The sequence below is a fragment of the Thamnophis sirtalis genome, unplaced genomic scaffold, assembly GCF_051295495.1.
Source record: "Thamnophis sirtalis isolate CommonGarterSnake01/CBP01778 unplaced genomic scaffold, rThaSir2_p1.2 scaffold_1, whole genome shotgun sequence".
Taxonomy (NCBI): Eukaryota; Metazoa; Chordata; class Lepidosauria; order Squamata; family Natricidae; genus Thamnophis; species Thamnophis sirtalis.
The window spans coordinates 2,760,857-2,778,516 of NW_028261381.1; the positions used below are offsets into that span (position 1 = coordinate 2,760,857).

The 17,660-nt window shown below is 39.6% G+C and overlaps 1 protein-coding gene across 21 annotated transcripts in view; it reads right to left on the bottom strand.

Annotated features, from left to right (window-relative positions):
- Positions 1-17,660, bottom strand: part of MAP2 (microtubule associated protein 2) — a 270,997-nt gene that overhangs the window by 59,628 nt on the left and 193,709 nt on the right. For 14 of the 21 annotated variants that reach the window (XM_087706492.1, XM_087706485.1, XM_087706477.1 and 11 more), the window contains 2 exons: positions 14,288-14,401; positions 11,531-11,608 (listed from right to left, as the gene is read on the bottom strand). In XM_087706492.1, coding sequence (XP_087562618.1) covers positions 11,531-11,608; positions 14,288-14,401 — 192 coding nt within the window. The remainder of the gene's footprint in view (positions 1-11,530; positions 11,609-14,287; positions 14,402-17,660) is intronic. The other 7 variants (XM_087706602.1, XM_087706615.1, XM_087706561.1 and 4 more) reach the window with 3 other exon arrangements.

Here is a 17,660-nt window from a genome sequence, read left to right on the forward strand (position 1 = left end):
TATGCCCGTACTAGTGCGTACCTGCTGAAACTCACCCCTGGTTCTGGCACAATCGTTATTAGGATAGTAGCTGAAGAGCAAATAATTTTACACAAAGGAATATTTAATTTAACTGCTGTTGTAGACTATTGAATTAAACAACTTAATAAAGATAATTTCTGGTGGAGAAAAAACAATGAAAATGTCTTCTAGTTACAGTTAATACTTTTGAAAATGTAGCTCTTAATTTGCAACTCACCCTTCAAATTTTTATTCAAAGACATATATGCTTAAAATAAAAGCTCTCTTTTTATTCAACTTATTTATTTCTCAGTTAGCCTCATGAAGTGCATTAAAGACAAAAGGATAAAATTGCCTTGTGGATCTCTATGACTAACTCTATTTGACTAAACGGATCAGCCACCATTCAGGAAATCTTGCCAACTGAAATCTAAACACAATAATATCTATATTCAACTTAGCTCTATTAAAATTGCATTAGGTACCTTACTCCCCCCCCCAGCAGTACAAACATATCCACTCATTCTTATAGATAGGTGAACTAAGCTATGAAAGTAGAAAAAGGAAGCTACAGCTGTAGGCCCTGCTGAATTAAGACTCAAAAGAGATCTGACTCATTCCCTCTCCTTCTTTTGAATTTGCTGCAGATTACCCATCCACTTTTGGTAGGGTAGCCACAAGATGAATTACACTTGAATTGTAGAGGAAGAAAAAAGAAGCTGGAGAATCAAGTCTACATGGTTTTCGGATCTTAGATGTGTCCCTCAGACCCCTTCCAAGAATGGTCACTACAGTGTAACTTTTAATGAGACCAAATTGGAAAACTATTAAATTCATGGGCAGTCATCTTATTATCAATACTAAACTGATGTACTTTTTATTATATTTAAACTTAGCAATAGCAATAGCAGTTAGACTTATATACCGCTTCATAGGGCTTTCAGCCCTCTCTAAGTGGTTTACAGAGTCAGCATATTGCCCCCAACAACAATCCGGGTCCTCATTTCACCCACCTCGGAAGGATGGAAGGCTGAGTCAACCCTGAGCCGGTGAGATTTGAACAGCCGAACTGCAGAACTGCAGTCAGCTGAAGTAGCCTGCAGTGCTGCATTTAACCACTGCGCCACCTCGGCTCTTAGTGACTCTTTAATGTCATTAAATTGTACATATTTTTCCTTCACTTTGCCCATATTTTCATTTCCTTATTACAGCATTATTGCATGCATTTAACTTTGCATATATGTTGCTTAGTGCCAACAGAGTATATAAATCACATGTAACTCTAGACTTTTCTCAAAGCGATACCAATGGCAGTCTCGCCTAATGTTTTTCTTATAACCGTCTTCTGAGCTAAGTTGAACTAAGAGAAAATGCCCAAAGTAAAGTCATCCAGCAAGTTTCTGAAACTGATCAGGGCTTGAACCTGAGTCTTTTCAGATGCAGTTTAACACTGGAGCCTTTACTTCCTGATTATTATTTTTTTTTTTTTCCCTGGTTCCACAGACTTCGAAGAGCCCAGGATTCTACTAAAAGTCCAATTTGATCTCTGGCCTGGGAAAAAGAATGTCTTATTACTATTAGTTCTTGACTCCAAATACTTTTGTGTTGTGGACCAGCAGGTGCCGTTGGAGCTGCCACCAGACTCCGACAGTGAGGGGCCCTATGAATCAGCTCTGGAGGATGTGGAGGACCCTGGACAGGGTTCCGACTCCGAGCAGGGCGCAGAGAGGCTGGTTGGCCACCAGGAGGCACCTGAGCCTTGGACCAGTGGGGAGGAGACAAGGGAGAGCGAGCCGGAGGCCAGTAGTGAGTTGTTCCTGGATGCACGCCATCGAAGAGCTACTAGGCGTCAGGAACAATTACGCAATTACAGGAGGTGATTGTACTCAGCTGGTGGTCATTAGGCTCCTCTCCAGACTATAAAAAGCTACTTGTGCACACGGCCCTCTTTGCAGAAGTCAACACAGGATTGAATGTCGGAGGACAGTACTGGGAGCTTGGCAGGCTGGATTGCTGCCACGCCTTATCTATGTTTATTGCTGCCTGAGTTTGTTTGAGTTGCTGCCAAGGTCCTTATCTGTTTGTTTTGCTTGGCTTTCAGCCACCGAGGTTTTGGTGTCTTGCTATTAAAGGGCATTCCAGTTAAGCTTGTCTTGGCATTTGTTACTGGACGGAGGAGGGGATCAGAACACTTTTAGTTGCACATACCTGCAAGCTAATACGTAAAAATACCATGACGAGAGAATATGTGGCTTTTCAACTCTACTCTGTGTAAACAAGCGAAAAGGCAGGCATTACCATTTCCATCCCACGGAAACAAATGCTGCCCACTAGCCACACACTGTGGTTTGCTTGCTACCTGAAAGGCCTGTCCAACTCTGGTGTGCTAAGTAAATGGGATGTTTACAAATCCTCTAGGTCAGTGATGGCAAACCTATGACACACGTGCCGGAAGTGGCATACAGAGCCATCTCTCTAGGCACGTGAGCCATCGCCCGTTTTCCAAGTTCCAGCACACTGGCCAGCTGGGTCTTCATGCGTGCGGGAACCGAAAAAGCAGCTGCCTGGTGTGCATGCGCATGACACATGCTCCCATTTCAGCACTCGGTGCCGAAATGCTGACACCGCTTCAGGTGGCTACCATATGTGGCTCTGACTACTGTTTCCAATTTTCCATGCCTTGCTTATTTTGTTACTTAATATCAATGCGCTGGTTTCACATTAGGTGGCTGAAATTTATTCATTTAGTAAATAAACAAGGATTCTTTAAAAAAAAAAAGATAAAGATAGACGAAATGTGTTCAATGGATTTAAAACGTGAAGTACGATTAAGTGTGATTTTTATATGTCTTTTAAAGTTTGATTGGGAGCAACTCAAGAGTTGATGGAAAGATGGGCATACTGTGGAATAAGCCAAGCCATATAATAAGCCTGTATCAACATCTGGATTGCTTTGAGTAGTTACTGGGAGGCCAGCAGTTGAGCATGGCTCACTACTGGTACATGCCTTTTAATCTTTTTTTTTCCAGTTCAGAGATTTAAACGGGAAGGAATGCCAAGCAGGGGCATGATATTGCTGTGGACTATTGCAATAAATTAAAACAGTATGTTTTAATAAAAACAAATTCAACTACAGAACTCATTTCAATTGTACAATGGTATTCCTGCAATTGCAGGAATTCATTTTCTACCATGTATATCTAGAAAAAGCACTTTATTTTACTTATATTCAAATTCCTATCTAAGGTTTTGTACTGAATTATTATTCTTTAACTGGAAAAAGGGTCAGTTAACAGTGTCTACTGGCTGCTGTGCTGTTACATTGATATCCTGAGGTGCAATTGGCAAAAGTTAAAGACAAACATGGGAACATCTTGTTTTATGCAGATATCATGGTATAAATGCCCCACACCAAAGTAGGGAAGATAAGATTACCATATTTCATCGATCTTTCTGCTCTTGTGAAATCGATGTTCTGGATATTATTAAGATTAATATAGTCATATACAGAAAGAGGCAGGGGATATAACTGATGTCTGGAAAGGGAACCCAGATGCCAAGTTAACTTTTATCAGCCTCCAAGTGCTGTCTTTTAGCAATAGCAATAGCAGTTAGACTTATATACCGCTTCATAGGGCTTTCAGTCCTCTCTAAGCGGTTTACAGAGTCAGCATATTGCCCCCAACAATCCGGGTCCTCATTTCACCCACCTCGGAAGGATGGAAGGCTGAGTCAACCTTGAGCCGGTGAGATTAGAACCGCTGAACTGCAGATAACAGTCAGCTGAAGTGGCCTGCAGTACTGCACCCTAACCACTGCGCCACCTCGGCTCCTTTCAAAACAGGTTCCTGGCCTCTGCATTTTAAGAGGAGTTTATTAAATGCTGCAACCAGCACTAGTTCAATAATGCAAAGCATTAACCAGAATTATCCACAATTCCAGTTAACAAGGTTTATAAATGCTAAAATAGTTCTGATGATAACATATGGTACAGAACTATGAGGACTCATCAATGTTCCCTTGCTGAAATGAAATCAACCCTCTCCTCAGAAGGGCATCTTGAGGCTATATAAATCCACGCCAACCTCTGCTTCAGAGGCCAAGCTGGGAATATCTTTCATACAAAATCACCTTATGATCAAAGTAATTTCACTACAGGCAGAATTTCTTATCAGTGAATTCAGAATCATTTACCAAGTTGTGCTTTGAAGGTTTTAACAAGTCTCCTTGTACTTGGGCTGCTCAGTTTACAAATACTATTTCTAGATATTGTTCTCTCTAATCTCTAGTTCAAGCAGGCCAAGAAAAGCTTCAGACAAATGCTTCGAAAGTTCAGTGGGTAAGAAACCATTGCATTCCTTAAATTTGTTAAGTCTATGAAATGGCTGGCACAATATAATAAAAGTAATGAACAATTCATATGATACAACATTGTAGAAGATTTTTTTTCCCCAGAGCACATTTCTAACAGCTGGATTCCATGGTAAGATATAGGAGGTTTCACAGAAAAATTGTATCTAGATGGCATTCCAGCTACTGAAGCAGTGGTGGATTTCAAATTTTTTTAGAACTTCTTCTGTAGGTGTGGCCTGCTTTGTGGGAGTGGCTTGCCAGCCATGTGACCGAGTGGGAGTGGCTTTGCAGTCATGTGATCGAGTGGGAGTGGCTTTGCAGTCATGTGACTGGGTGGGTGTGGCCAACTTGTAAAATGTGGTGACAACTCACTTAACAACGCTCTTGCTTAGCAACCAAAATGTTGGCTCAGAAACTCTGGCATTTGAAGCACGCAAGTCTTAAAGCTGTCAAGTTACAAGACCCTTGCACCCCTAACCCTTTAGAAGAAAAAAACCCCAGGGGTGTTCAAACTTGACAGCTTTAAGACTTGGGGACTTCAACTCCCAGAATTCCTCCTCCAGTCATGTTGGCTCAGGAACTCTGGCATTGAAGTGTGCAAGTCTTAAAGCTATCAAGTTACAAGAGCCTTGCACCCCTAACCCTTTAGGAAAAAAACCCCAGGGGTGTTCAAACTTGACAGCTTTAAGACTCTAAGGTTTAAATAGGACTCTTAGAGGCGGCCAGGCGATAGGTGAGCCAGCCAATCAGTGAGCGGCAGGTGGAACAAGCATGGTGTGGACGGGCGGGGAGAGGGAGCTGGAACCGGTTCTAAACAGCACGGTAGATTTGTGGAACCTCTTCTATAGAAGAGGTTAGAACTGGCAGGAACCCACCCCTGTAGTGAAGATATACAATATCTTATTTGACTGTAACCTAGACTCTGAAGCAAGGCCTGATGGAAGCACCTATTTTAAAATTTAAGAAATATTGAAACAATCAGAATCGTTAACATATTTCTTTCAAAGAATGAACATGCATATTACCAGCAAGATTCCCTCTTTCATATCAAAGACTATCTAAAAGATAGAACATTTAGGATATATTGGCGAAATGCAATTCTATGAATGTATTAATGCAGATTTTTCTTTACTGTGATTTTATATCTCCTATTCCTGTTTTAATAGGTTTTGTTGCCCCCTGATGTGGTCACCTGACTAAGATGGGATAAATTGCAGTTATCTCTATTGGGCAGAATCTCTGTAATTAAGATGAATGTCTTACCAAATACGCTCTTTTTGTTTCAGAGACCAGCAATAGTTGCAACTGATATTCCATTTAAACAACGGCAGAAGGATATCTCAAAGTTTATATGGCAAAGGGGGGAGGGGGGGAATCCAAGAATTAGACATAGGCTACTGCAAGATGCTAAGAATAGAGGGGGCCTGGGCCTACCAGATTTGAAATTGTATTTTGATGCCTGCTGTTTGGCCTGGTTAAAAGAATGGGTGAACCTTCAGAATGAGAGGCTATTAGAAGATCACGAATTAAGATTTGGTTCTTTATGGTGTGACAAAGTTAAAATAAATGTTGACTTCAACAACCATTATGTCAGGTGTGAGAGTCTGGAATAAATATAAAACATGGTTTTCCATGAAGGTGCCTCTTTGGGTACCATATTCAAGCCATTGGAGCTTCCAGCCCTTTCTTTTAAGGGAGATAAAGTCTGTGGCACTTTTACAATAGGCTTGCAAATCTTAAATAGCAATAGCAGTAGCAATAGCAGTAGACTTATATACCGCTTCATAGGCCTTTCAGGCCTCTCTAAGCGGTTTACAGAGAGTCAGCATATTGCCCCCAACAATCTGGGTCCTCATTTTACCCACCTTGGAAGGATGGAAGGCTGAGTCAACCCTGAGCCGGTGAGATTTGAACCGCTGACCTGCTGATCTAGCAGTAGCCTGCAGTGCTGCATTTAACCACTGCGCCACCTAAAGATTGCTTGCTTTCTTCCTCTATTTGTTGGAAATAAATTTATCTTTCAGCACTAGTACTGTGAGGACTAAGTTATATGCAATGGTGGGTTCCTACCAGTTCAGCCCAATTCAACTGAATCGGTAGTGATTTGGCAGCCTGGGTCACTGGAACCGGCAGTGACCCACTTTCAACTTTCAACTTTAATAAGATTTGTATGTCGCCCACTCCCTTGGGACTTTGGGCAGCTCACAGCAAAAGTAAAAACATTTAAAAAATGTTTTTTTAAAAAAAATACAATTGTTTAAAATTAATACCTCATCCATTCAATCAAGTGGGGCTGGATATTAATTAACAGCCCCAGGCCTGCCGGAACAGCCAGATCTTGGTCACTTTATGGAAGGCCGGGAGAGTGGTAAGGGTCTGGATCTCCGCGGGTAGCTCGTTCCATAAGGCCGGCGCTGCTACAGAGAAGGCCCTCCCTCGGGGAGCCGCCAGCCGGCATTGTCCGGTCGACGGCACCCGGAGGAGGCCCAACCTGTGCGATCTTATTGGTCGTCGGGAGGTGAATGGCAGGAGGCGGTCTCTCAGGTAGCCAGGTCCAATACCATGTAGGGCTTTAAAAGTAACGACCTAGGCCTGCCATGCCCCCAAACCGGTTCTCCTACGGGGCCGCCATCTTGATTTTCGGTTCTGCACATGGACAGAACAATTTTCATTGCACACATTAATTTTTCCCCATTTTTTAACATTTTGTACATGCGCAGACCTGTTTATGAGCAAACGCGCATGCATGTGGAGTGTGCCTCTGGTGAGCACGTGAGTGAAGCGAGTGTGCCTCTGGTGAGCACGTGAGTGAAGCGAGTGTGCACACGTGCACAAAATTTTTGCGCACACCGAACCAGCAGCAATGCTGAGAGCAACCCACCCTTGGTTATATGGACGTTAACAACCACTTACATAACTCAAACTCTACAATTTAATCTACTTGGCTGAAATTTGGGAACAGCTACCAAGAAGCAATTGCTGTTATATACAGCAGGACTTCCTTCCGCCTGTACTAGTAGCTCTAATAAAAGTGCTCATGCTGAATTTGTTTTTATTAATTTGAATTTTCAGAAAACGGCTCGATATATATTCAAAATTGAAGGAAACGATAAATGTGTAGACTGCTTTCTTGCAACTTGTGGTAGAGAATGGATATGATGATCTTAAAACACAGTCTGGTATACATTAGGCTAGACAAGAATTTGGTGGTTAACTAGAACTATTCTGACACACAAAAAATTGTACTTTGATGTCTTACTGATTGAGGAATGATGAAATGTTTGTTTGAAAAGAAATAAAACTTTTGAACCAAAAAAAAAAAACACAACCACAGTCTGAATAAATATATTTGAATTATACCGGTAGCTCCATGGTTCCTAAGAAATATTCTTACTTTGTACTTAATTTCTAGAAGCAGAATTTTCACTATTACAGATATAGATACTTTTAAAAACAGAAATAACGAATTCAAATTACCAGTTGGAACTTTAGGAACAACTTGATCTACTGAGTCACAGTAACCCAGGAATATTTCATATTTTTTTTAAAAAAACTGAGTAAACTACAGTTAAATACATTTGGCATTTGAGAGCCTCAAAACTCCTGGAGATTAATCAGCTCTAGGGTTATACAAACTTAAATTAGTGGAAAAGCAAGAGAACGTTTCAAAGCCAATTTTAGGGTCACAGTGGAAGTTTCCTCTGAATACAGACCAATAACAGTTAAATACATTTGGCATGCTGCATAAAATGTCAAGAAAAAAGAAGGCCGCTTCCTACGAGCCAAGGGAGTAATTTAGATAGTATTTTATCATAAGAAACTGAGCCAATGGAAATTATGTAATAATTTAAGTGCACATGGGAATAATAGTAGAGAAAAGGTCATTCATTTCCACGTTAGCTAATTCAGTAACATGTCTTTTTCCAACCTGGTTATATTTAATATATTCAATACACACTTGGCTCTCTTTGGGACCATTTCTGGGAGCTGCAAGAAAGATAATTGTGATAACTGAAACAACATTCAACAGCTTCCACCCTCATTTTAAAGATAAATTAATAATAGGAATCTAAATGACTATCAATCGATAGTTCCATTTCAGCAATATCGGTGTCAATATGAATCAATATATTTAAAGATATATTTGCATATTATTACCTAATGCAACAATTCTTTACCTCATCAAACATTGTTTGACATGACAAAACTCGCATTTCGCATCCTACCTTATACAGAGAACTAATAATGATATTGCTTAGAAGGTTTTTTAAAAACTTGTTTCTTTTTTTAAAAAAGACAATGAAGGTATAGATTGATCCCTATAGGTATGGAGGTATCCAATTACAAGTTTCTGTTAAAGGAAATATGAACGAAGCAAAATTAGTCATATTAATTTCATATAATTCATTCAAATTATTGATTTAAAATGTATAACTGATGAAATCACAAAAATAAACATAAATAAAATCATAGCAATAAACGTGATTAAAACATGGATAAACATTCTACAAATGATAAAGAGTAGGTTGTTAATATAATTATGTTAATATAACTGATTTTATAGTATTCTATTGCCAAGTTCACCTTCTGAAATGCAGATTTCCACATAGTCTTAAGTGTTTCTCAACCTTGGCAACTTGAAGATGTCCGGACTTCAACTCCCAGAATTCCCCAGCCAGCATTCGCTGGCTGGGGAATTCTGGGAGTTGAAGCCCAGACATCTTCAAGTAGCCAAGGTTGAGAAACACTGGACTCTAAAATAAATGTAATGATTATTTCAACTTCCATTTTTTTTTAAATGAGTATTGCTTGCATGGAGTAAAAAGATTATTATGGAAACAATTGAATGGGATATGTTTAGGCAACTGGCACTTCGTGTGAAGCTGTTTTAACACAAGCAATTGCTAAGATCCATTTCTTCTTTTCTATTGCTATAGTTCAAAATAATCTCAAAGAAGTTTGGTCTTAAGGAAAACTGATCTTAACAAAAATCTTTATTGTTTGTGACCGTAGTGTATAACTCTCTTTGAATTACTTTAATTTCAAGTGTCCATATTTCAAAAGGCAAAACAACTCAGTCCAAAAGTGCTTAGAATTGGTTATGAAATCTCTTTTAAATCATGCAGATGGCTGAAAAATGTTTATACAGTACCGATAATTTCATCCTGTATTTATCTTGTAATTCCCTGAGAAAAATAGCATTTATGGAAATAGAAAATGTAGCAATTTTTTTGTAAGTTTGGCCTGGATGTTCTATGTTTAAAAAAATATTTTAGGGCAGTTTCTTTTTCTTACATATATCTTACATATATTCTAATAGCCTTTCTGCATATTTAAATGGAATATTTGTAAGACTACAATCTCTTTAATACCTTAAAGCAAAAATTGTCAAACTTTATGATACTGTAAAAATGATAATTGTAGTTATGTGCCTCATTCATGAATAAAACTAATGTTTTTCATTGGGTTTAGGATTAGATAATTAAGAAACTACTACTTACTAAAAGTTATTATAATCTTACTAACAACTAAACACTTACCACTTAACCTAGATTTACTAGAATAAACTTCACTGCATTTTCTGAGGCTAATTTCATCAGCATTACAGGCAAAGTAATCATTTTTTAGTTTTCTTCTTACCACTTAACAAGCCCTTTCCATTTTGAAAGCCTACAAATGCTAATTAATGGATAAAAATACTGACCCTTCCTAATATATGCACTTCCACAGATATTCAGAGGTCTTCAGATTTAGTCCCATACCAGAAGTCATTAGCTGTTAGTAAACCAGCTAGAAATCACAGTGCTTCTGTAACTAAGAATGATTTCGATAAGACAACCAGTCCCGTGGAACAAGTTGCGAGAGTACTCCCCTTGTGCTTGCACAAACACAACCAGTTCTTTAAAATCCTGTAGTCCCCACCTAGGTTGTTTGCAAGCCCACAATTTGAGACGTTAAGGCTGAAATGGAAATCACAGTTTCATCATAATCTCACATTTTAAACCTACAAAAGAAATGGACTGCTCCAATGGACCTCCCTACAAGATAGGGAGCCATATAGGTCAGGATTATTTTTATTGTAACAGTTATAGTAACTGAATATTGCAAGTATGACTGTGCTTCTCTTCCCCCACTTTATCTTACTAAGAATTAGCAAAGGGGCCTTTCTGAGACATTTATTCAAACTAATTTCTTGACCTGGCTTCGAGACCCGCTTATCCAATTGTTGCCTTTCTAGTGGCTCTTCCTTCTGCACTGCAAGGCCATTCCTTGTGCCCTTACACATAGACTTACACGCAGAAATAAATTAGCTTATGGGTGTACAAAAGGGAAAAGGAGTTGCAATATTATTTGAAGAAATCTCTCTATCACACTCCTGGCGTCTATATGTTCCTTATAAACATATCTTCACAGAATAAGTGCAAATACAATAAAGCAAATAGAATTCTGTTTGTTTCTTCTTTATATATAAACTCGGAACAAATAGAATATTTCAAAATCTAATGAGTTTTTCAGTTTTAGTGCACCAGACAAGTTTTGTATTAAAAGATAGACCTGAAACAAGTTGGAAAGGAAGAATTTCAGTCTAGAATATTTTTAGCCACTTGGTAATAAAGGGCTAGAAAAACACTTCACCTACTTTAAGTCTGAAATTCATCTGTCAAAAATTCTAGAAACATAAACGTTCTTATAGTTAAAATAGAACCTTAGCATCCTCTTCCGCTAGATGCCCTGTGTCTTAATGAAGCTTGCCTGGCTCAGATGTTGAAAGAATGATTTTGTTAGTAAGAGCATAGAACACCCATTTTAAAGAACATTATTCGCCACAGGATCAGTATGAATAGATCTAAGGAACTTTTTTCTGTTTGAAATGCGAACGCTAGCATGGCATTTTAAAATATTCATAGAATAGAAAGAAAACGTACATAGTTCATATTCATTGATATTTTTAAAATACACACACACACACACACACACACACACACACACACACATTTAAATTAAGCCTGCATGGTTATATTCTTTCAGTTGTTTTTTTGAAACCCCACCCATTCAATCTATAAGTTAAGACTTAAAGAATCTTCTTCCTACCTCTCTTTCTCTTTCACCAGGGTTCCTGGATTTCTCCTCTTAAAAATGCACCTACGTTGTGAATGCGACCCAAGGAAATTCTTACCTTCTTCTAGGGTTCCAGTCTGCTCTGACGCAGGTGATGGGGGTGGAGAAGGAGGCAGGTTAGCTGTTTCTTCAACTGCTAATGATTGAACAATAGAAAGAGAAGACATCTATTAATTAATCTGAAACCAAGATACACTACTGGCCATTGTTCCCAGTCCTGCATCCAATAAACTGAATCTCATGAGTTCAAGTGAATCTCAAGAGTTTTTAACGTTGTACAAGTCAAGAGTCCACTCAATTCAAATGAGGGGACATTAAAACTTGTGCATTTATAAACAAGTACAAATATACATAAATGTTGCTATATACTGAAAGAGGCAGAGGATATGGGGGTGCTTGGTTGACATGCCATCTCTTTGGATAATTAACTTTGTAGTTCTCAGATGACAATAAAACTCTGATTTGCAAACCTAAAAAGAAAAGAAAAATCAAGCAATACTTGATCATAAAATTATAAGAGCAGGATCCAATCACGTTTAAAAGTCATATGTGAATTTGAGAAACCGGTACTGTAATGTATTACTTTCATACATCATTACAATTTAAACAACAACTTTCTGGCATCATCTTCATTTCTTAAGTATCAGCTAATTTTTTAATAATCGCAGTAAAAATCATGATGCTAGCCTCCTATTAATCGTATGTTGGTGGTAGATGACATACTAGCAATAGCAATAGCAGTTAGACTTATATACCGCTTCATAGGGCTTTCAGCCCTCTCTAAGTGGTTTACAGAGTTGGCACATCGCCCCCACAGTCTGGGTCCTCATTTCACCCACCTCGGAAGGATGGAAGGCTGAGTCAACCTTTGAGCCGGTGAGATTAGAACCGCTGAACTGCAGATAACAGTCAGCTGAAGTGGCCTGCAGTACTGCACCCTAACCACTGCGCCATCTCAGCTCTATACTGTATGTGGCAAGGAGCAAAAGATTGGCTTGAGCAGAAATCAATGCTAAATATACCCAAGTAATATTTCCTAGGCCAGTGATGGTGAACCTTTTCAGCATTGAGTGCCCAAACTGGAATATGTGCATGCGGGGCCCCCGGAAACTTGAAGACCACCATGCACCCCTGTCACCTGGTCTTCTGGTTTCCAGCAAGTGCACCAGCTAGCTGGTCGCCAGAGCCCCAGAAACTCAATGACCAGAAGAGCAGCTGGCCACAGCGCTCTTCTGGTACCAGGCACCAACCAGGCAAACTTAAACATCTCTTTGACCAGTTTACATCATTACAGAATAAACCACTTTAAACAGGACTTTAAAATAATGTATTTTAAAGTCTTATTCTTATTAATTAATTCTTTAACGTCTTAGTCTTATTTATGGTTTCTGTGAGATAGGAATATTAGCAACATTTGTAGATCTGTGATGAATATAGCAATGGGTAAGATAAGCAGATTAAAGCTGAATCCATAGGAAAATGAATCTATTATATATAAAGTTATAGCATTCATACTATGTTCACAAATGATTATTCTTGTGTGCGGGTATGTGTGTGTGAGAGAGAGAGAGACAGAGACAGAGAGAGACAGAGAGATTAAACATGTTCTTAAATTTCAGCATAAAATGAATTTCTGCTCACAGAAAATGTATTTCTTTGTAAAAGCAGACCCCCATTTTACTTCATTTCTTTTCTACTTCCTATTTCTCTTAATATTTATAGCAAGCCCCCAACTCTAGGAACAGTTTTTCTTTTAAACCTGCACAGGTTTGGACAACTGATTAAAATTTGGCAGCCTATCAATGGATGCACGTGCATGGATAGGTATAATTGAACAACCTTATTTACATACAGAAATATTTATATCCCATCTTTTTCCATTTAGGAACTCAAGGCATCACATAGGGAGACTCCAAGCCTTATCCTTACAAGCCTGTGAGATACAGTATATTGGTCCAAAGCAACTGCATGAGCAATATAGCAATAGCAGTTAGACTTATATACCGCTTCATAGGGCTTTCAGCCCTCTCTAAGTGGTTTACAGAGTCAGCCTATCGCCCCCCACAGTCTGGGTCCTCATTTCACCCACCTCGGAAGGATGGAAGGCTGAGTCAACCCTGAGCCGGTGAGATTTGAACCGCTGAACTGCAGATAGCAGTCAGCTGAAGTGGCCTGCAGTACTGCACCCTAACCACTGCGCCACCTCGGCTCATTATGAGCAAACAGGGCCCTGCATTTAGATTTCTCACTTCCAATCTAACTTTTTAATCACTAATTCCATTGGAATTTTTTTTTTAATCCATTGCCCCTTATTTTGATTGCTGGGAAAGTTGAAAAAAATCACTTAAAGTGTAAGCATCCTATTTTGAAGATTGTATTATTCATATAAAAAGTCATCAAAAATTTGACTGTAACGCAATTCTACCTTTCCTCAAAATAGCAATAGCAGTAGACTTATATACCGCTTCATAGGGCTTTCAGCCCTCTCTAAGCGGTTTACAGAGTCAGCATATTGCCCCCAACAACAATCTGGGTCCTCATTTCACCCACCTCGGAAGGATGGAAGGCTGAGTCAACCCTGAGCCGGTGAGATTTGAACCGCCGAACTGCCGATAGCAGTCAGCTGAAGTGGCCTGCAGTGCTGCACCCTAACCACTGTGCCACCTCGGCTCTTGCAAAATAGTTCTAAGCGAGTCAGCTCTCAGGTCTTAAAAATGAAATCAATTGCACCATTTTTTTTAAAACGGGAAAGCTGTAATTCAACACTTTGTTTTCTAACACACCACAAACGTACATCTAAGGTGATTTTCTTTACCTAAAGGTAATTGCGCTGGCTGATCTTTGAAGGGGGCTTCTTTCTCCTGTTCGCTTTTCAGAACTGCCACAGCTTCAGCAGTTACTACTTGGACTATTCTCGCAGATACTTCTTCTGGGACAGGATGGAGGATTAGCAACAAGACAAACAAAAGCGTGTTAATGATATAGGGAGACGTTAAGAAAGACAACATGCACATACAATTATTTTGGATCTAGGATGCAATTCTGAAAGCACTTTCCCACGCTTACCTTATTATGCTCAACTTACTCTATTTTGCTAATTTCGTACTGCTGTTTTCCCCCCAAAAAGGTCAGTCAGTCAGTCAGTCTCCCTGCCTGCCTGTCTTTGATGTCTGTCTGTCTGCCTTCCTGCCTGCCTGCCTGCATGCCAGTCTTTGATATCTATCTATCCATCCATCCATCCATCCATCCATCCATCCATCTCTATCTATCTATCTATCTATCTATCTATCTATCTATCTATCTATCTATCTATCTATCCTCTTATCTATCTTTTATCTATGTTATCCCTGCCTGCCTGCCTGCCTGCCTGCCCATCTATCTATCTATCTATCTATCTATCTATCTATCTATCTATCTATCTATCTATCTATCTATCTATCTATCTATCTAGGAGGGTACCTACCTACCCTCTTATCTATCTGTTATCTCTTATCCATATCTATTGATCAATCAATCGATCTATCATCTATCTATCTATCTATCTATCTATCTATCTATCTATCTATCTATCTATCTATCTATCTATCTATCCTCTTATCTATCTTTTATCTATGTTATCCCTGCCTGCCTGCCTGCCTGCCTGCCTGCCTGCCTGCCTGCCTGCCTGCCTGCCTGCCTGCCTGCCTGCCTGCCTGCCTATCTATCTATCTATCTATCTATCTATCTATCTATCTATCTATCTATCTATCTATCTATCTATCCTCTTATCTATCTTTTATCTATGTTATCCCTGCCTGCCTGCCTGCCTGCCTGCCTGCCCATCTATCTATCTATCTATCTATCTATCTATCTATCTATCTATCTATCTATCTATCTATCTATCTATCTATCTATCTAGGAGGGTACCTACCTACCCTCTTATCTATCTGTTATCTCTTATCCATATCTATTGATCAATCAATCGATCTATCATCTATCTATCTATCTATCTATCTATCTATCTATCTATCTATCTATCTATCTATCCTCTTATCTATCTTTTATCTATGTTATCCCTGCCTGCCTGCCTGCCTGCCTGCCTGCCTGCCTGCCTGCCTGCCTGCCTGCCTGCCTGCCTGCCTGCCTGCCTGCCTGCCTGCCTGCCTGCCTGCCTGCCTGCCTGCCTGCCTGCCTATCTATCTATCTATCTATCTATCTATCTATCTATCTATCTATCTATCTATCTATCTATCTATCTATCCTCTTATCTACCTTTTATCTATGTTATCCCTGCCTGCCTGCCTGCCTGCCTGCCTGCCTGCCTGCCTGCCTGCCTATCTATCTATCTATCTATCTATCTATCTATCTATCTATCTATCTATCTATCTATCTATCCTCTTATCTATCTTTTATCTATGTTATCCCTGCCTGCCTGCCTGCCTGCCTGCCCATCTATCTATCTATCTATCTATCTATCTATCTATCTATCTATCTATCTATCTATCTAGGAGGGTACCTACCTACCCTCTTATCTATCTGTTATCTCTTATCCATATCTATTGATCAATCAATCGATCTATCATCTATCTATCTATCTATCTATCTATCTATCTATCTATCTATCTATCCTCTTATCTATCTTTTATCTATGTTATCCCTGCCTGCCTGCCTGCCTGCCTGCCTGCCTGCCTGCCTGCCTGCCTGCCTGCCTGCCTATCTATCTATCTATCTATCTATCTATCTATCTATCTATCTATCTATCTATCTATCCTCTTATCTATCTTTTATCTATGTTATCCCTGCCTGCCTGCCTGCCTGCCTGCCTGCCTGCCTGCCTGCCTGCCTGCCTGCCTGCCTGCCTGCCTGCCTGCCTGCCTGCCTGCCTGCCTATCTATCTATCTATCTATCTATCTATCTATCTATCTATCTATCTATCTATCTATCTATCCTCTTATCTACCTTTTATCTATGTTATCCCTGCCTGCCTGCCTGCCTGCCTGCCTGCCTGCCTGCCTGCCTGCCTGCCTGCCTGCCTGCCTGCCTGCCTGCCTATCTATCTATCTATCTATCTATCTATCTATCTATCTATCTATCTATCTATCTATCTATCTATCTATCTATCTATCTATCCTCTTCTCTATCTTTTATCTATGTTATCCCTGTCTGTCTGTCTGTCTGTCTGTCTGCCAGTCTTTGATATCTATCCGCCCATCCGCCCGCCCACCCGTCCATCCATCCATCCATCCATCCATCCATCCATCCATCCATCCATCCATCTATCTTGTATCGTCTAAAGCAGGGCTAGTCAACCTTTTTATACCTACCGCCCACTTTTGTATCTCTGTTAGTAATAAAATTTTCTAACCGCCCACCGGTTCCACAGTGATGGTGATTTATAAAGTAGGGAAGTCAATTAAATTTAAAAAAGGAAAGTGCTTCAGTATCGGACAAAACCCCTACCGCCCACCATGAAAGCTGGAACGCCCACAAGTGGATGGTAGGGACCAGGTTGACTACCACTGGTCTAAAGTAAAGTCACATTTTCACAGAGTTATTATTAATTGTAGTCTCCATGACTGCATTGACTTATAAAAAATGTTGAGGAAGAGTACTTGTATTTCAGCTGGAGCGAACAACCTAAATCCTTCAGATATCACTCCACTTCCTAGTTGTTGGTTTGAACTGCTGTTCAGCAACATTTGGAGAACTGTAGATTCCCTACCGAGGCACCATAGTGAAATTTACTTGAAGACTCTTTATTTAGAATACTTGATCTGTGGCAGGAAAGCATTAGCCCTACCAAGCAATTAGTACGGTATAGACTTAATTTGCAATTTTTTAAAAAGAGGACTGACTGTGCATACTGTTTCTTAGGGGTTCTGGGATTTGGTTGGTGAATGTGGGCAGGTTGAAGGTTAAATAAAAGCAAGGCTTCTAGTATTAGACAGAATAAAGTGACCTGTCAACCATCTCACCAAATAAGTTAGTTAATCATTACCATCACCCACCCATCTTGCCCAATTGTGCTATTTTTCTATTGAAGAGAGATTTCAATCAGATTCAGTTGTGGAAATACTTGTGCTAGCTTTGGTTTTATTTAGGAAGAAGGCCCCAGATTAGAGTGAGAGAATGGAAAAACTTTCCTCTGTTTTTATATCTGCCTTAAAATTTGATTTGATTTGATTTGATTATATTTATATGCTGCCCTT